We start from the raw sequence: 20689 nt of genomic DNA, 5'->3' as shown, positions 1-20689 counted from the left end.
TTCTGAAGCTGTGTGAAATTTTTATCTGTCCTTTGAACAATTTTTTTTTAAAATTTAGACTATTTTAATTTATAGCAAACATTTTTTAGCGAGCTTCGGCTTCCTTCCCAATTCAGGAATTAACTGAAATTTTCACTTTAGTTTTGCAGGTGTACACTTCTGGTAGTTCTGTTTTTTAAAATGATAGCATAACTGGCTTGTAACTATGTAAGTGTGATAGTGTACTATATTGAGAACTACAAAAAGCAGAGTTTATAAAAGGTGCATTAGGGTGAAAAATAGAAGGACTTTGTTTGCCAAAAGTTAGGAGTGAACCAAACTCACTCGTTCATCCGTAAATTGCTTAATGTTACAGCAAGTTATTGCTGTTATTAGAACAATGGTTGTATTTTGAACTACTTTCAGATTTTAGAGTGTAACTTCATTTTTGTTTCAAATACTTGTTGATGAGTTGAATTTGTGGCTAGCTGGAGGTGTTGTTTCCTATTAAAGAAGTTGTGGTAAAGAGCTACTTTCTGCTACCTCTGCATGATTACAAACATGAAATGTTTGATATATTACAAACGGAGTAAAATTTTAGTATTGCTGTGACAAATGCAAATTAAGTAAAATAGTCACCTTCAAAAATGATTATTAATTCTTGGTTCTGTGTCAGCCAATGGTAACTCATTGGCAAAAGTGGATGATTCTTTCTTCTTTCCTTCCCGCCCCCCCGATACATATGAGTATGTTAACTTTATTTTTTCAGTTAAACATTTATCTGTAGTAAAATAATCTTCCAAATAGTTTTCTAAAATATTTCAAAGGATTTAAGGGTTTGTGTTTAAAAGGTGTTTACTAAGAACATAATTTCATATAGTCACCCTAAAATGCCCCAATAGATGGAAACATAATAAAATCATGAAGACTTCTTTGGCAAGGTGGTGGGGGGAGAGAGAGCAAGCAATCCTAGTGTGTCCATTTTTACAATATGTAATATGCTCATAGATTGTTAAACATGGTAGAAATGCATTTAAAAAATGGAGAGCAGTGAATAGCCTGCTGGTAATGCAATGTTGGCAGAAGTCTATGGAGCAGAATGCTTTGGAATACACTGCCAGAAGAAAGTTCTTCAGAGAGATGCCCTGAACGGTAACAAGTCTAAGTATGCCAGTTACGCAGCACTGGATTAGAGTTGGCTTATTATATAGAGAAGAAAAGCAGTACTTAGAAGACAAATAAACAGCTATGGTTAAAAATGGTTTTAAAGACATTTTTGTGGAATTGAAGAGCAAATTTATGTTTTAAACTACAATTAATTTTTTTGGTAGCTGACCCAAACAGTGGATATGAGAAGACTGAATTTGTGAATCTGGTGCTGCTGTTTTGCGAGTTTATTCGACATGACGTTTTCTCCCATGATGCATACATGTGCACTTTAATATCGCGTGGAGACTTGTCAGTTACTGCAACCACTCGACCACGCTCACCTACTGGAGAAACTGTGGATGAACACTATTCTAAGGACCATGATGTGAAATTGGAGGTAACAATACACATCTTCACTTATTTCTCTTGCATTCAAGGTTCAGAATCAGTAGCAGACCTCCATACAAGGAATGCAGAACTTCAAACCTGATCTTTTAATAATTGGAAAAGAGGTAAAAATCTGTTGCATTTGGAGTCCCAGGTCAAATGTGTCTCTATCCTGGTGCTTTGAAATACCCCAGCTGCAGTGCAGGTATAATGAATTCCCTTCAGCTGAAGATGATAATGCAAGGCAGTGCTTCTGATACATGTACAATCTCAGCTGGAATCTGAGTTTCAGGAAAGCAGATCAAAGTAAATGGGGAAAGGCTGTCATTAACTTCAGTGCATGTCACATCAGGTCCTTAATTTGCTGAGGTGAAATCATCCTGTAGCACAGCCTGTATAGTACCAATGGTCTGCTTCTTGTGTTTCCTCGGTTTCCTTTTCAACTCCCACAGTCTCACAACCTGATTGAAACTTGAGGACATGGGATATGTTCAGATTACACCCTGTGGTGTCCACAGGGACAAGTGCATCAGAGGAAGTACTATCCATCAAAGGAGGGCAGGTAGCAATACTGGTGAAAGCAGTTTTGAGTTCTATAGGAGCCCCTATGGGCAGAGTCACCCTAGTACATATGCTGATTCTTGGTGAACAAGATGTGCTATCTGTCTTTGTCTCCCTTTCAACCAGTCTATCCTTGATTATCTTTGGAATACGGATATGAATTAAAAAACCTTTTATAAATTGGGGAATTTTGTGAATATTGACGGTAGGAATGGTTTGTTTTTGCTTGTTTTTAAACAATAAAATATTTCTTAATTTTAAATGGGTGGAATTTTTGGCTTTATGACCAATCAAACAGAATTTTCATTATAATCTGACTGGTGTTTTTTCTCTCTCTGGTGATTATTAGGAACATAGTATTATGGAACGTATGGACATTGACTCAGGAACCACTAATATTTTTGATGATGTAGACAAGAGTGACTTTAAGACAGATTTTGGTTCGGAGTTTCCAGTAGGTATAATTTTTTATTTTTCTGCACACTATGCATTTCTTTGCCCCTTGCTTGCTATTTGCACAAACGTGTTCTCCATGATTCTGAATTGTCATATGGCCAATATTCTTTCATTTCCAATCCTTGTAGTGTTACAGGTATAGGGTATTGTATCATAATCTTCATACACCCACCTGTTACAGCATTGCTTCATTTCTACATTGGGGAGCTCTCTCACTGATTTCCACAGTTGTCCCTTAGGCCATCGTCAGCATATCAAAGCACTATTAGTCTGTACATACACACTGTACAAATACTTGGGGTAATGTTGTGTAATATATTTTTTAAATGTTGAGCCTGATTCTCTCTTCTCATGATGGTTTAAATCCTGAGCATCTCCATTGAGGTAGATAGGAGCAGAATCAATGCAATGGTTGAATTGTGAATGTTTCAGTTTCCAGTAATCTTAAACATTTGTTTTACGTTACTTAGCTTTTTTCTCCAATGCCTGGGGAGTCTTGTGAGAATGTCAACTGTTTGTTAGAGGGAAGAATTTCAATGAACAGTGAGAAGTCAGTGAAGAGAGAAAAACTGAGAGAACTGATTTTTCCATCCAGTTATGACCTCTTTCGCCATTTGCAATATGCAACACACTTCCCTATACCTCTGGTAAGTTAATTCTTTACATTTAAATTTTATATGTAAATGTATAGATTGAAGATGGTAAAGCACTTAGATAAAAGAATAAAACTGCTTGGAGGGTGAGATTTATCACTTAGTAAAGGTCTGGGGCACCACTAAAGCCAACAGTCCTTCATTAGAAGGGACGTCCCTTATTTAGTCATCTCTGTACAATGACATCGGGCGTTGCTGAGGACGGCAAAAAGCTGCAAGAAATACCCCTGGCAAATGTAGGTGAGTACTGCTAATTATTATTTTATTGTTGGGTTATTGATTGCAATGATGATACTGATGATAATATTGGGAGGAAGGGTGAGGCAGGAGTGCTAAAAACAGTCCCTTATTTTTGAAATGTAATGTTGGCAATCCTAGATGGGTGTAGTATAAACACTTAAATATAACACAAGACTTATTTTACTTTGATTTCGCTGGAAATTCCCAGGATTCACTGGAGTAGGGTTTTTTTTTGCGGGGGGGAGGGTGGGGTCTCCTGCTCTTCCCCCCCTTTTCTTCCTGGAAAAAACTGGTTATGTCAAATGTGGCCCTCTAAACAAATATCTGCAGTAATGCCACTAAGACCTGTTAACAGGTGTTAACTTCATATTAATATTAGTCTTTTTACTTTTTTGTTTCATTCTGAAGAATTGTATATTCTTAAGGCTTCCTGTACTGGGTCATTGGAAAAAAAAAAAAAGTTACCTGCTTTCTTCTTGATGATGACGATGGAATATATTTGAAATTCTGGAAAATGTGTGTTGTACTTCTTAGATTATTGCATTTTTTGACTAGAGCTTCCTAATGCACCAACCTGGGGATATAGATGAACAATCTGTGTTCCTGCATTAAGAATGAGATTCCCATGCTCCTTGCAAATGACCCAATAGACTTTGTTTGGGGAACTGTGTGGATCTTGGCAGGGCAAAAATCACACACTTGCCAGGGCTATATAGTTTTGTTACCCCTTCCTGGCTGCCACTACAGCCTCTGTGTTAGAATTAAAGTTTCACTCTAGACACGGCTCCTATACCGGCGTTTGCAACTGCGGACTTAGTGGCCTAGCTTGCCTCTCCTCAGGCCTGCCTCCAAATTTCTGTGATGGCCCATGCAGAGTCAGCACAGAGCCTATCTCTGCCGTAGCTTACCCAGGCAGAGTACCCCGTCTATCCAGTCCACTGGGCCGCCCACAACATTTTGGCACCTGAGGCGGGGAGCTCAAATGACACCCCCATGTCTCCTTGCTTGGGCCAAAACTTTGAAAGGTCTCAATTCTTCCTGTTCTTCTCCTCTCGTGGTATTGCTCTGCTACCTACCCCAATAAAGGAGAACTAACAACTTAAAATGCCTTGTTCAAAAATTTTAAATAACACTTAACTTTCAAACACCTGAACAGCAAATGTAACTTTTCTTGTCTGCATAGTAAACACTGGCATTTTTATCAGTTTGAATAATCAAAGACGTGCTTTCCGTGCCTTCTTGGTTGCAAAGATTTGAACTGCTTCCTGCTGACGGTCCACAGTCTGTGGCAGCTCATGCTTTATTGAGATGGTTGCAAGGCCGACCAGCCTCTTCTGTGTCATTGTGGAGTGCAGATGTGTTTTTATTAATTTCAGCTTGGAGGAGCTGCATTCTCCACTGACAACTGTTACAGGAAGTGTTAGAAGTATGCACAGAGCAACAAAAGCTTTTGGAAAGAGCGTGATTACCTTATTTGTGCACATATATTCCAGAACAGCCTTTGGAGTTGATCCTGCTGAAATGTGTCTTGAAAGGGCTTTTGGTTCATCACCTAAATCACTCGCATCAATATCGCGCATGTGGTCATGTGTCAACACTGTCTCTAGTGCCCTGCGTTGCTGGTATAGGTGGTCTTCAGGTATAGTGAGGAGTTTTGGAATATCATACAACATCCCAAATACTCTGGCTGTGTTCCTTGAGCTGCATGAAACTTTCTTCAACTGACTGTATTGCACAATCTAGCACGTGGTTAAAGAATTCAACTTTGAATTGTTGTTTGGGGTCTCTTATGGGATTATCCTGTGCCTCATAATCAAAATGTCATCTTCTTCGGTGACTCTTCTATTCTTGAATGGGTGGGAAAATAGCTTCAGTGTGAAGTTCCTCCTCTAACTTCTGTGCACTCTTCAGAACGTTTTGAAAGCCCTCATCTGACCAGTAAGACTGTAGGTTTGACTTTGCTTTGTCGAGTTGTTCCATTGCTCCAGATATATCAAGTTCAACACCTTGGAGTCTCTTGCTTACAACATTTATTTCAAACAGTATGTCATGCCACAACACTAAGCCACACAGAAATGTGAAGTTATATATGTTTCTGGTGATTCCATTTCCCTCTGCCACTGTTCTCCCATGAACAGTTCCTGTCATAGCATTATCCTCCATAATGGCAACTATGGCATCCTCTGTCTTCCCAATTTGGTGTTTGATAGGCTTTATCGCCTCCACTTGACTTTCACATTGTGTGGCACTCAGGGTTTGTCAGAGAGGATGTTCCCAGATGTTGCTTCAAAATTTGACATCGATGAGTTGATGCAGAGACAAATACATAGATGCTTTGAATTACATTAAAAAATTCAGCAGCCTCACTAGAAGCTGATGCTGCATCCCTGACCACCAAGTTCAATGAATGAGAACTGCATGGGACAAATAAAAGCTCGAGGGTTTAACTCTTGGATCCGTGCCTGCACTCCTCTGTTCTTTCCTCTCATGTTGGCACCATTATCGTAGCCCTGACCTCTCATGTCAGCTATCGCAATTCCCCTATCTTCCAGCTTTTTAAGAAGCACATTTGTCATACCAGCACCTGTAGTATCATCAATGTCAATAAATTCTAGAAAATGGTCTCTGACTGTCCCTGCAATGGTGACTTTTTCACTAGGTTCTGTTTTACAAAATGCACCATTAAAGTCATTTTGTTCCATATGGGTGATGTCAGGTGTGCAATCCAGAATAACAAAGTAATATGTTGCTGACTTCAGATCCGCCACAATCTTCTGTTTGACTTTTTGTTGCCAGTAACTGTGTGATCTCATTTTGAATTGTTTTTCCATGGTAGTGGTGTGTGTACATTTCTTGGGTGGTGACTCTTCTTAGATGCTCCTGGAATACAGCATCAAACTCAGCCATCAGCTCCACAATTTTAAGGAAGTTTCATTGTTTGGCACATAGAGCTGATCTGAAGTGCCACACAGTGTGGGGTTTTGGGTAGCAAGCATTCTCGCAATGGCAATGAACCTTTTCAGAACATTTTGCCAGTAAAGAGACTCTGATGCAATCTTCTTTTGATGCTGATCATCTATGGTGGCCTTTAACCTTAGTCTCATCTCAAGCTCTTTCCACCTATGGAATGCTCTCTGGTGATTTGCTGCCTTCTCATGGCATGCCAGATTTTTTCAGTTCTTTGTTCCTGTAGAACCCAAGTGGCTGGAACATTAGACTGGAAGAGTTTGCAACAAAAACAGTATGCAGCATTCTGGGTTTTTGAGTACATAAGCCATGGCCTCTCCACTTTGTCACCATTGGGGATTTCACACCAGTAAGGTGTTGGATGGAAACTTCTATTTTCATTGTCTTTGGGGTTTTTCACTTGCTGTGGCCCATGCAGTACAAGGAAGTCCCTCAGGCTACTGCTCAAGTGGGTCTACAGTCCTGGATCATCTAGACTTAAGAAACTAAACTCAGCAGCAGGTGTTGCTTGCACCTCCACCACACTCTTCTCTGATCTACACTTTTCTTCAGGAATGTATATGGTTACATCCATTTGAGATAGAGATATGGATGCTGCAGTAGCTGCCAGGTCACCTGTATTCTGACTAACTGGAAGATCAAACATCTCCTCACCACTCTCATCCTCACTGGGGCTGGAAGGCTCACCGTGAACATTTGTCTATGTATCTCAGGAGAGCTCCTTCCTGCTTAGATAGAAAAGCTTCCTTTGCTTTTTCTTTTTCTGAATGCTGCCCCAGAGGGGCGTTTTCTTCTTTCACTCATGACTGCTGTTCTGTGCCAGCTTTCGTGGCTTTCAACACTCAATTGAAGGGGACAAATAAGCAGGCTGGTAGCAGGGCCTGAGTGAGGGAAGATATCGGTGTCTTATGGGCCTAACTGGCTCCTACTACTTCAGTTGACTGCCTGTTCTCCTCAAGTGGCTTCAGGGAAGCAGCAGGAAACAGGAAGCTCCCTGAGAAGCTGGTGTTAGACAGGTACATAAGAGGCTCCCCTCTCTCTCCCTGCAGCTCCTGCTGCTTTCTGTTACTTCCTCTCACCTTTTCTCCTGCTTGCCTGTTATGTCTCTTGTGCCCTCTTTCCTTCAGCACAGCACTCCACCCTCTCTGTGCATCTAGAGCAGAGAGAATACATATGCACCAGCAGCAGACACAATTTTCTACACTCTGGGTTCTAGTGCCCCACCCAGTCTGGCACCTTAGGCGGCCACCTCAGTTTGCCTCATGGTAAGGCCAGCCCTGCCAATCCACAGTTGCCCTTGTCCATGGTGGCTCTACTTAAGTGACGACCTTCAGTAGCACCTACTACACTGGGTAACTTTGACCCCAACAGATTATATTTATAGTTGCTGTGACACTAATTTTATTTTTAACCCTGTTGTGCAATGCTGTGCCTAAATGCGAACCACATCTTGGGCACAAGATAATGAGATGCAGCAAGGATCTTTTTTGGTTACTTTGAGTGTTTTATATTTCAGTGAGCCTTCCAAGTAGTTGTTTAGCTACAGATGTATGCATTGGAAATAATAACACATGGTGATATGCTAGATAAAGAAAATGAGTAGGGCATTAATATACTCATTTAGGGATTATGGATCAAATAAACAATTATATTGAATAGAAAACTGGATACTGTTAGTCACTGGAATTTTCATTTTCTGTAGAATTAGATTACTGCTGTCTGATTAACTTACCAATGCATTGGTAACAGTTTTTCTGTTTCATTTGCTGTTTCATTTTCTGAGTCATAATTGACAGTGTAGCTGAGAAATAAGGGAATCAGAAAGTATGAGATTAGTAATGGTGAAATGTGTATGACTGAAGAATTTAACATAGGTTTTTCTTCCTTGGGTCTTTCTGTTTGTTGGCATTTAACTGTAGGCCACTTGAGGAATGAAGGGAGATAATTAATGCATGTCCCAACCCCAGAAAACCCCACCTTTCCAACACATATCCTTGTTGGCAGCTTCAGGAGAGTGGCCTAATACTGAATAAGCCTAAAGGCTGAGTATGTGTCTTAGCCTAGAAATGTTCACTCAAAACATAGGAAAACCCACACACTTTTAAAAGACAATACAAAATTCCACCAACTATTGTAGCTATCAGATCAAGAGGTAAGATGTGATGTGGCACTTATAATCATCTCTGCTTTAAAAATATAAGAAGCTTAGGTTTGAATTTTCTTGCTATTAGATGTTGGATGAGCTGTCTGTCCAGAGTAATTTTGGGTGCTTGTTTACAGTTGGTCAAAATATGAATACGTTTTGTGGATCTGTAAACGAAGACAGTCTAGTTTTTGTTTTATATTTCTGAAGTATTTTTGGTTTACCATTAGAATGAATCCAGACTGGCAATAACTTGTATTTGTCTTTGGTTATTGGGAGTTTAAGACATTTTGTTTTTCTAAATGTCTGAGATGTAAATACCATGTAGCTATTTTATTGGTGTTGTTTTTTCTTTAAAAATTCTTATAAAAATCACGAACATACAGAAAGAAAAATTGAATATTTTACATTTTGTCTAGACACTGTATGTGCTGTTCAATTTTTCCCATTTAGCCCAAGAATTTTACTGTAGTAACTTATATATTTCCACAATTTTAATACTCAATGAAGTGGCAAAATGGGGAAAAAAGATGAGTATTACAAAATAAAAAAATGTATTTGTAAGCAATGGCAGGGGTGATATAAGCAGATACAGTGCATTTTAAATCAGTGCAGCTTAAAATCACTTTCTAGAGAAAGTGCCTTTTGAAATGTTTGGTTTTATTATGCTGTGGAAAGTCTTTGCAGCTTATCAGTTGCTGTTGAGTACATTCTTCCTTTTATTATACCAGGTAAATTAATACAGAAAGCATTTAACATTATTATGTAGTAAAGGTGAGTCCAGAATGCCTCAATCCATAAACCTTTATTAAATATTTTTGAATCTTTTTTTGATAAATTGCATTACAAAACATATTTGGATCATGCTTCAGAGGTATTTTTGGGTAGGTCTTTAGTGTGACTTCATATGTTCTTAATTAAGCAGTGTGTTAAAATATTCCTATGACTCGTATCAGATCTTCTGATAGTACAGAACTGTATAATATTCCAAGTCAGTGTATGAAGCTGTAAAATAATAAAGTGATCCAGATGCATCATTATCTGCTTTTCTTCTGCCCAGGGTTAGGGTTTGACAGTAATTTTATTGACATTGTTAGCCATGTTCAGCAAACGCACAGCAGTTGTATAAACTACATATGCACACACAGTGTTGGGTAGTCTAGGCTGAAATACTACAGTACTTTTGTATATAATGTGCCTCTTCTCCATGTACTCCTTCTCCTGTGAGAATCTTTGTTTCTTTATGTGCTGTAAAAGTCTCAGTAATTTTCAGTCTAAATGTCTTGGAAAGATAAAAATATAAAATAGGATCAAAACAGAGATTCAACACTGCCAATAGCAGAGTGGATTCCTTTGCTTTAAAGAGTGATTGTTTCAGAAGACAATCGGTTATAGCATCACTCTGGCTCAAAGTATAGGGGATCCGAACAATGTGGTAAGGAACGAAACACATGATGTAGCCTGCCGTCACTAACAGTATATTTATCTGAGCTTTCTTTACATTTGCATAACTCTTGCTGTATTTGTTTAGGTAAAGTTGTCTAACAACGAGAAAATTGGAAATAAGTATAATGGCTGAAAAATTCAGGAATATTGCTGTACTTATGAAATTAGTAAACACATGCCAGTCTTTTCCAAATGTTGTTTTGAAATCAATACACCCCACAGTAGGGTTTTGTTCTATTTCTTTGATTGGAATCACCATGTTGGGTACCATTATAAGGAGAACCATTATCCATACAACTGCAGATAACATCTTGGCAAATCCAGGTTCTTGGATTCGATAGATCTTAGTACTGTGCATTAACTGAAGGCAGCGGTCCATGCTTACAAATCCCAAAAATATGATTGATAAATACATGTTAATATAGATGAGGCAAGCTGTGACCTGGCAGTGGAATATCCTCAGTTTCCAGGGGGCAATACCTAAATCAACAATTATTTTTACTGGCAATGCCAGTGTCAACAGGAAATCAGCTGTTAGGAGGTTAATTAGATAGATGCTCATACATTTTTGTTTCTGATCCTTTTGAGTGAATGCCCATAGGGCAAAACAACTCCCAATAAATCCAATGAGGAAAATTAAGTAGTAAAAATAGGTAAACGGTTCCATTTGTCTGTAGACACTGCAATTTGAGGGCATTTTAATTATCCAGTGGAAAAGTAAGGTGTGTTGGCTGCTTAAAAAGATATATAGAACCTGAAAAGTAAGACATTAGAGATAATTAGTGTGAGAATCTTGTTCCAGTATAATTTCATAAAAATGTGTGACAAGACAATGATATTACTGAAACTGAAGTATTTGTATTTCTCAGTGTCTGGAATAGTTCACATTAAGTTGCATGGGTTTCATTCAAGTTCAAGCAATTTATTGAAATATCTTGTGTCCCTTTCCTGCAAACACTTATGCTTGAGTATGTTCACTCATGTGAACAGTCCATTTAAGCAAATGGGACTGTGTGTGTGTGTGTGTGTGTGTGTGTGTGTGTGTGTGTATGTATGTATGTATGTATGTAAAGTTACTTGTGTATCTGCAGCAGGGCTGCCCCTGCGGGTTTTTCTCCTCTGGGTGGAAAACATTTTCAGTGTCACCCACCAGTTGACCTAAAAGAAATAAACCCCCAAACGAAACCACACAACAACAGATAAGTGGAGCAGCAGAGTAAAATAAATAACTAAATAGACTGAGTGATGTGCCCCCCCCAAATGGTGATTTGGCACCATTAAAAGTTGGATTAAAAGACTGACCCTGGTTTTGTTGGATCATGGACCTAGTTAGTTCATTGGAGCCGCATTCAAATGTAACTTTTTTAAAAAAAAGATGACACTTTTACTCAACAAAACAAAAACAAACAAAAAACCAAACCAACCCTCCCAAATCCCCCCAGTTAAGTTAATGTTTATAAAAATACTTCATATAATAAAATATTACAGGATTAGTAAACATTAATAATACTCTGTCAAAACCAATAATGGTATCCAATAGAGAGAGAGACAGCAGAGTAGCTGTGCTCAGTACTAAATATTTCTAAAATTGTTGATTCTTCTAGTTGAACAAAAGAAAAATATATTTGATGAATATTTTATGTAGTTCAGAAAACATTTAAAGAATCTGTCAGTCATTTGCATCATATTTTCAGGCTTCATCAGACATTTAGGGAAAGGAAAGTGTATTTGCTTAGATGGGAACCTAAGTATTATTTTAACTATCTGAAACTACCATTGTAAACTTTTTTTTTTTATAGTAGCTACTCTGGCATTAACTTTAGTTGGAACATGTTGACTGAAGAGGAAATGAGTGTGTTAAAGTTTTTCTGAGAAATAAGACCGGGAAGCAAGTCTTTGTTGAAATAGCATTGAACCATACCTGCTTTCTATTTATATAGTACAGTCTTTTTCATTTGCTAAAAATTCTGTTTGTTTTAGTGATCAAACATAATTTTAGGTTAAATGTTACCTGAGTAGTAACAGTTGACAGTGAATCAATATAACTTAATTACTTGGTCTGTGTGTATTGTATATATAAAAATGCAAATATTTGAAACTACTCATGGCTAGAAATAAAGATCTATAACATTATTATAATCACCCTTCTGCAAGTGGAGGATATTACCCTCCCAAAAAAGAGATTATTAACCTGTGGTTAAATGAAGTTGAGTGCCCACGAGGTACAGAGGAAATAGTTGGTTTTGTTCCTGAGCCAACAGAAGGTGGGAGCCAAACTCCTGATATGAAAGATTTCAGAGTAGCAGCCGTGTTAGTCTGTATTCGCAAAAAAGAAAAAGAGTACTTGTGGCACCTTAGAGACTAACAAATTTATTTGAGCATAAGCTTTCGTGAGCTACAGCTCACTTCATCGGATGAAGTGAGCTGTAGCTCACGAAAGCTTATGCTCAAATAAATTTGTTAGTCTCTAAGGTGCCACAAGTACTCCTTTTCTTTTTTGATATGAAAGAGAATTCACTGTATCATTCCACAATGATTATTCTGCTTGATTTCAGATGAGCTTGGGAATGAGCTGTATCCAATGCTCTTTGGCTCAGGGACTGCTCTACTGGAGGGCTTTTTTTTAATGTGGAAGGAGCCAGGGTCTCCAAAGGGCAAGACATTCAAAATGGTTATAATGAAGTAACAATAAGTGCAGTGAAAAACTTTAGTGCTTTTAATATTTAGCCTATTAGTTTTTCAGTGCATTTGGCATATTTAATATTTTATGCAATATATATACCTTGGTGTATATGGACATATTAAAATGTATAAAAAGCATTTAAAATACATACCTTCCTTTTTAGATTCTGAAGTCTCATAGGCATTAGAAGAAAGTTTGTAAAATGCTTGATTAGTCTCAGTGGGTAGTCACATCTTTGTCTGATAATATGTAAATCCTTTCCCCTTTATGAGTAGGCTGCTTTTTAAAAGAAATGTCTCTGTGGTTTTTAAATGTGTAGATTGACGTAATTAAAACCAGCACTCAAATTACTAAACAACCTGGAAGTTGCCTAAAAGGGTCATGATAGAAAAATGTTAGTGTTCTCGGAACAATCCAAAGTTGCCTTTTTCCTCTTTGGGAGAAGATGATGTTATGGAACAATGTTTTTTCTTGAGCTGAAGGCAAACTGCCTGCTGCTGTCATGGGGCCAGAACTTGCACAGCCCTCTACACCTGTTAATTTCCATTGACTTCAGTTAGATATTGAGGGCACATTGCATCTTGCAGGACAAAACCAGAGTGAGCTGTGTGGGTAGAAGGCAGCCTCTTAAAGAATGGAGTTATAAACTCTGATGTGCTAATACAAATAGAATGGATTAACATTTTGTGGCATTTGGGTAATTTCTATCACTTTAGAGCAGGGGAGGGCAAACTACGGCCCGTGGGCTGGATCTGGCCTGTCAGGGCTTTCAGTCTGGCCCGTGGGATTGCCAGCTCCATGGTGCAGTGGGGCTAAGGCAGGTTCTTTGCCTGCTCTGGCCCTGCGCCGCTCTTGGAAGCAGCCGGCACCATGTCCCTGCGGCCCCTTGGGAAGGGGGAGGAAGGGGCAGAAGGCTCTGTGCGCTACCCTCACCTGCAGGCACCAACCCCCGCAGCTCCCATTGGCTGGGAATGGGGAATCACAGCCAATGGGAGCTTCGGGGGTGGTTGCGCAGTGGCGAGGGCAGTGCGCAGTGGAGCCACCTGCTGCACCCCATTCCCAAGAGCCACTGCCGGACATGCTGGCCACTTCCGTGTGTGGGGCCAGGGCAGGCAGGGAGCCTGCCTTAGCCCCACTGCGCCCCGCTGCCACCCCGGAGCCGCTCAAGGTAAGTGGTGCAGGGCCAGTGTCCACACCCACAGGCTTGTGAAGATGTTGTAATAAAAATTAAGGTTAACAAACATTGATTTGATTGTGAATGAGGGATTGGTGATTCTCTGCTCAAACCTTAGTTTATTTTAAGACTGAAACTTTGGGCTTGTCTGGATGGTGATGGCAAAGCTCACTAGAGGTATGTTATTTGTGCTAACATGTGGGGCTCTAACTGCCCTGTGTAGACTCTGATGGTGCTCTCTAAAGGGTACCTAATTCACCTTAGTCATCCAAACAGGACTATGTTAATGTGAAGCAGGTACCTTTTAGAGACTGCCAGCAAGGTCTATATGGGGCAATTAGATCCCAGCATGTTAGTGAACTTTATAATTCATAATCCCTGGCACGCTTTGCTGTGCTGTGTGGGAAAGCTTTGTCACACATTCACTTGGGTTCCCTTTTCCTCCTCACCTTGCACTTTCAAGTTATGCTGGAATTAGAATTAGAAGCGCCAGGATGCTGTAATTAAGGGCTGGTCTTATGGCATGTGGTTTGGAACCAGAAGCGGAAGTATAAGAAATCTTATGAGTAAGTCTTTTCTTGCAAGAGTTACAGCCCAGTTTGCAGACTTAAAAGTTTCAAGTGCTTCTAGTAGGTATCTAAGCATATGGATGTCTTTCTGAACCAAATTCAAGTTTCAAATCTTCTGAGATTTGTCCAGTCACTACTAAAAATAGATGGGCTGAATGAGCAGCAACAATCTTCATATTTTTCTTTTCGGAGCTAGAGAAAAAACCCAGATAGTAGAACAAGCTGTTGAATTTAGCCTAGTTTCTCTGACAATAGTACAGAGAAACTAAAATGTATAGCAAACTCACTGCAGACAATTGTCAAGATCTCAAAGTTGAATGACATTCCAAATGGAAGTAGTTATCACCACCAACCAAAATATCCTTATTGCCTACAGGGTTGGGAAAATCCTTTGTAAAGAAACTACTCTGTGTGTCTGGTTTCAAGCTTAGTCACAAACTCAAAACTCAGACGATGTTTGTGAAATGTTTGGAAAGGTTCATAAAGTTTTTGAGTGATCCTGGATTCAGAATTGAGCAAATGTGGGCTGAGTTATGGCTTTCCACCTAAATCATGGAGAACTGGTATTTCTATAGGTTTTTAACACGAAACCCAAGGTGCTCAAATTAATTTCATTTTAAAATTTTGGAGTTCAAGTTGAATCCAGATCTCTGAGAACTTCCTCAGGTATATAAAAGGAGAAGAATCCCCCTGGATCCAAAAAGAGTGAAATGTCTCTAGTTTTTCAAAATCTTTCTAGTCATTCAGAAGGGAAGGAGGCATGGAATTATCTCCAAATGAATAAAAATGCAATTTATTTCATTTTAAGATTTTGTCTTTATTTCTGGATCAGCATCCCCTCAGTAAGCTCCCCTGTTTGGGTCAGTTATTGAAGAAGTCAGTGGGGTTCATATATATTTGTACTTTTTATCATGATCACTGACTGATCTAGCCAAAGGTATCAAGATACTTCTATTTTAAGCCCCCTTCTTTCAGGAGGCAATACATCACAGACCCCAGCCTTCAGCGTAGGAGAAAAGGATAGGACTTCCGTCATAGTCGGAAGTTAAGAAGCAGCGGTGTGACTCTAAAGTGTATAAGGCAGTATGTAGCCCTTTCTCCCAGGAGGAAGAATGTTATAATATTCCCCATCTGATTAATTTAGAGTGTTAGTAGTTGATTCCAGAAAGTTCACATCCACTCATCATTTAGGCCTTGATTCAAGAAAGCATCTCTATTTGGGAAAGCACTGAAGAACATGGTTAAATACTTTCCTGAATCAGGGTTTGACAATCATTTGTTAGGCCAGTTACTGACATACAAGACTTTGCATACTTTGTGACCACACAGGGTATGTCTGCTCTGCAATTAAAATCTGTGGCTGGCCCATGCCAGCTGACTTGGGCTCAGCCTAAGGGGCTGCTTAACTGCGGTGTAGACATTTGGGCTCAGGCTGGAGCCCAGGCTCTATAGCACTTTGTGAGGTGGGAAGGTCCCAGAGTTCCAGCTGCAGACCAAGCACGAACACTACACCACAATCAAACAGCTCATTAGCCCAAGCCCATTAGCCTGAGTCAGATGGTGCAGGCCAGCTGTGGGTTTTTAATTTCAGCATAGACATATTCACAGTCTCATGCATTTTTCTCTTGTGGAGTTTCTAACTCTCATCAGAGTGAAAAAGATTGAGAGCTGCTGTACTCATCCTCTGACCTGGGATGTTCCTGGTGAGCATGAACACTTCGGTCACAGGGGTTCACTTTTGCTTCAGTCACAGGCGTTCACTTTTGCCGTGTTTGTTGTTGTCCTGAATCCTAGAAAAATCTTTGTCTTTTGTTGTTACTTTTAAAAATGTGGGAGCAGGAATCACATGTACGTATATAATGCAGAACAATAGGAAGGAAGCAGGCAAAATGCTGGTGAGGTAGCTGAAAACAGTATTAGAATGGCTGTATTGGTTGACATGGCAGTGTAAATGGAGATTCATATGGCATTTTGCTAGAGAGGAGAGTTACGAGGCCATTTGCACAATCACATTATATGTGGGATGTAGGAAAGCAACGTATTCAGAAACTTGTTCAGGCCTCAGAAATACAGTAGTCCTGCCATGGAGTGAGTTACCGATGAGATGAATTTGGCCCGTTGTCTTTGGATCCTTGTCTTATGTACAATGTAAAGTTGTATGTTCTGTAATGTTACAAATACAGACGTCAATTTTAGATTTCTTTCGGCTTTGAATTCTTTTGTGTATGTGTGGGTTGAGTTGCCGAACTCCAGTGTGTCTGTATAAAGTTGGAAAACACACACACAGGAGTTGGCATCTCACACACTAACACAGTCTAAGCTGAGAGAAATATGTGTAACATTGTGTTTGTAACACCCTAATCATAGTAGAAAAAACTTGCTATATTTTAGAGAGAGAGAGTTTGAAAATATAATTTAATGAGTTGGGGGAAATCTTTATTTTTTTAATCCGAGATGTATGTTGATATTTAAATATTTACATGGTATTAGGAGGTGTTCACTCTTGAAGATGTACTAAGTGTTTTTTTCCTTTCAGCCAGTTACTGGGAGAGCTGAGTTTAATATAAACTTCAGAAACCCAGTAATCAGGGGACTAATAAAAATGAGTCCTGGAATTTTCCTTTATCCCTTTCGCCACATCTATTTTGTGATTATAAGCATTGTGACTAAAAACTGTCCTTAAGGAGTAATTGTTGACAAGTTTTATTACCAGCATTCAACCATGGAGTTCTTATGGTGGTTTTTTCATTTATGGTTTCCTTCCTGTTTGTTTGTTTGTTTGTTTGTTTGTTTGTTTTGGAATCCAAGTAAACTCTGGCTCTGTTCCTACTGTCCCTAAGTCTCTTGAGGGAGGCTCCTACATGTCTTTTTGGGAAATGAGCAAAAAGAGGTTTTTCTATACATTTTTAACCTCTACATACACTAGCTAGCAATTTCAGCACACTGTGTCTTGTGGCTTTCGTTTGACAGATTCATTGTTTGCCCTATAATATATTTACAAAAACATCAAAAATTTAGATCCTTCCACAAGGGAGTTATATGAATTGTGAGCAGCGACATTTATTGTGAGGTTGAGGGGAAGGGATGGACTTTAATTTTTTGAGTTAAACATAAAGAATGGTAAATTATTATTTTGTAGTTAAGTGTAACTCCTGTCTCTTTAAGACTGTAATCTCCTTAGGGAGGGGCATAGTTCTTGTTTGGCACACTGCACTGTGTGCAACCAAGCTGCTGTATAAAAATGGTAATGAGCAGGGCCTGTAAATGACCTAGTGCTGCACTTCATGGCAGCTAATGTCAGCTGCATAACTTGTGATCGCAAGTATCTTCCCTGACAGGCTATGGTGTAGTGTTTTTATAATGTGTAATTAATTACTTTTAATTAATTCATGTTTACACAGTGCTTTAAAGATATGCAGTGCTTTGTAAGTGATCCTTATTAGTTGATCTATTAAGAGATGTTCCTATTAAATATACTTCCATAGAAAGGATGCATGATTAAAACTTAAGAAAATCAGTCATTTTGTGGGTGAAATCCTGACCATGCTGAAGTCAGTGGAAGTTCCCCACCTGACTTCAGTGGGGCCAGGATTTCATCCTCTATGTTGGCAAAGTTTGGGATGAGCTTTCCTCCATAAATTAATTCCTATTTGCTGAGTTTAGCCCTTGCTTCTGAAAAACTGTGGTGTTCTGTTAATGGAGAAGGAATTTGAAGCTCCAGTCCAAAGCATTAACATAAATAACCCTTTGCATGTTAATGGGATCATGGACGTTTGTCCGATGTAGCTCGTGCATTATCACTACAGGCTAGAGCAGGTATATGAGCTGATGCATAAGTTAGCGTGAGATTTATGTACTCTACATTTCTGAGTTTTATGTGACAGATATATGTGCTCATATCGGGTCATCTCCTCAAGAGTATGAGTGGCTGAACAAGTGAATCTTAAAAAAAAAAAAAAAAAAAAAAGATGGTTTTGAATTCCATTTAGAAATTATGTTTAAAACCTTATGAGCAACTTCATTTTCACATTTATGCTTTAAATCTCCCTTGGCTTCTGGGTAGAGATAACATGCAGCAAGAGGAGGAGAACAGAAATGGTTACCTCTGTAGTAGGCACAAAATACATTTCAGTCCCTTACTTCTCAAAAGGAACACAACCATGTTATTACAGTGGAGCCCAGGGTGTCATGAGAGAGACAATTCTATTGCTTTTGTAGCTGCCTAAAGCATGGGTTCTCAAACTGGGGGTCGTGACTCCTCAGGGGGTTGTGACACTATTATGTGGGAGTTGCAAGCTCTCAGCCTCCACCTCCAAGCCCCTGATTTGCTGCCAGCATTTATAATAGTGTTAAATATAAAAAAATGTATAGGGGGGTCGCATTGAGAGACTTGCTGTGTGAAAGGAGTCACCAGTACAAAAGTTTGAGAACCACTAGCCTAAAGTGAACAGGCATGTTTCTGTTTGGTTCTGAACCAGTGGAAGGAATTATAGAAAGTAAGTCCCTCCTTGGATGATTGGTGACAGTGGCATGACTGCAAGACTTCTGGCCATCTGGGGAGGCAGTTGGGGTAGGTAGGTAGTCTGCTGAAGGTATGCGACTCACTTTCTTTCAGAGGTAGAGTTAACCACCTTAGTGTAGAATACATTTCTGACCTCACCTGCAAGCCCCGTCCTTTCCAGTTTATTTAGCTTATTTTCAGTCCAAGTAAAAGTGAAAAACACTGTGAGGGGAAGGGAGCAAAACTAGGTTTAACAGGCAGGCTGGTTGACACTTGTGCCCAGTACAGACACCAAACTATTGTTGGTTCAATGGCTATGGATGCATTGTTCTGCATCAAAGTTACCCAGTGACGGATTGTTTTTTAATAGGGCAATATAAAGAAAATAAGCCAAAAATTTAGTTTTTCTTTGAAAAAAGCATAGCGAGCAGCATGTTTTCCATTGTAACCCCCTAACATGTATCTAGTCGTTCAAAGTGATAACGTGTCAACCTGTTGGGGTGGGGAGGAAAGATTTTTCCAGAATATAGATATGTTTGTATAAATTACTTTCTAGTCATGAAGATGAGATTTTACAAAGGCATGTGACAGAAGCTGTTTTCATGTCACTATACCAGTACTCTTTCACTGACTCTTTTTTTAGATAATGCAGCATATAAAAAGGGGCATCTATGCAAGGTACTAAGTGCTCTTGCCATAAATTACAATAATAAAATGAAAATCGCTCACAAACCAGTAGATTTCCCTCCTTGACACGTCTGGATTTCTATTGCTAGGAGGAATTAGTCTACCAATGGAACCAGTGCAGTTTCTCTACATACACTGTTCTGTAACCAGATTGACGTGTCAAAGAGATGTGAGGCAACACGAGAAATATTGTTTCTGATCTTAAAAGAAAGTTCAGACTAGATATGGACCCAAGCTGATGAAAATCTAAACCTCTGTAAAATGTGGGGATGTGAGGGTCTGGGATTTTGATGTGGGACCACTTCCAATTCAAACAGTAATATCAAGGGGACTCTAGATGGTTTTCCAGAAATGTGTTGTTTACTTTCTAGTCCCTTAGGGCAAATCTGGCATAGGTCAAGAGTGACAAAAAGCCATTACTGTGGGTTGGTGCTCTCAAATCAGTTCATGGTAGACATGGCCTCAACAAACAGATTAGGATTCAGTGAATGCATTTATGTACTGATTATCAATACAGCCCATAGTCATGTCACCAGGATGCCTTATTTTTAGTTAAAAACGCATATTAGTTATGAACTACCTTTTCATCCTGAGAGACTGTCCTTTCAGAACAGTGGTAAGGCAAATTGGCAGGATCCCTCATGTGTTGTTTCCAGTGAGAGAGAGTAAAACGGAGAGCGTCCATTTCCAGAGGAGTCATCTGGAATCTTTTATAAACATTACGTTCACTGGCCCACTCCCCATGTAAAATTATAAAATCTAAACAAACAAATCTAGCTGCATTGAAAAAGTGTTTATTTTTTTAGTACAAACACAATAAAACATGCGAGATGCACAATAAAACATATGTACACACAAAAATAAATGAAATACGGGTAGGTTTCAGTCCTTTGTACAAAGAAAAACAATGAAACAAAGCAAAACTACCAAATCATTCTTTCCAGGTACACAAATGTCCTGTTTTAAAGAGAAACTAATAGCTCTGAGTTTTAGGTACAAACAGCTAGTTTCAGTAGACTCTTTTTGCCTCCTAAAAATTCACTGGTTTCAGAGTAGCAGCCGTGTTAGTCTGTGTTCGCAAAAAGAAAAGGAGT

At 39.1% G+C, this 20689-nt stretch overlaps 2 protein-coding genes across 3 annotated transcripts in view; one reads left to right on the top strand and one right to left on the bottom strand.

Moving 5' to 3' along the window:
• Nucleotides 1-20689, top strand: part of MED12L (mediator complex subunit 12L) — a 335742-nt gene that overhangs the window by 96659 nt on the left and 218394 nt on the right. The window contains exons 13-15 of one of the 2 annotated variants that reach the window (XM_038415603.2): nt 1311-1525; nt 2426-2530; nt 3003-3179. In XM_038415603.2, coding sequence (XP_038271531.1) covers nt 1311-1525; nt 2426-2530; nt 3003-3179 — 497 coding nt within the window. The remainder of the gene's footprint in view (nt 1-1310; nt 1526-2425; nt 2531-3002; nt 3180-20689) is intronic. The other variant, XM_043492366.1, reaches the window with a different exon arrangement.
• Nucleotides 9067-13213, bottom strand: GPR171 (G protein-coupled receptor 171). Its single transcript, XM_038415607.2, has 2 exons — nt 12816-13213; nt 9067-10735 (listed from the first exon to the last, which is right to left on the bottom strand). The coding sequence occupies exons 1-2, from the start codon at nt 12846-12848 to the stop codon at nt 9695-9697; spliced, it is 1074 nt and encodes a 357-aa protein (XP_038271535.1). The 5' UTR covers nt 12849-13213; the 3' UTR covers nt 9067-9694.

The sequence above is a fragment of the Dermochelys coriacea genome, chromosome 9 (genome assembly GCF_009764565.3).
Source record: "Dermochelys coriacea isolate rDerCor1 chromosome 9, rDerCor1.pri.v4, whole genome shotgun sequence".
Taxonomy (NCBI): Eukaryota; Metazoa; Chordata; order Testudines; family Dermochelyidae; genus Dermochelys; species Dermochelys coriacea.
This window is presented reverse-complemented; position numbering and strand designations above follow the sequence as displayed.

Coding starts and splice junctions, on each gene's coding strand:
- GPR171 (XM_038415607.2), bottom strand. CDS start 12,848: ATGCCTATGAGACTTCAGAATCTAAAAAGGAAG. Junction 10,736..12,815: donor TTCAGAATCTAAAAAGGAAG/GTATGTATTTTA, acceptor CTTACTTTTCAG/GTTCTATATATCTTTTTAAG.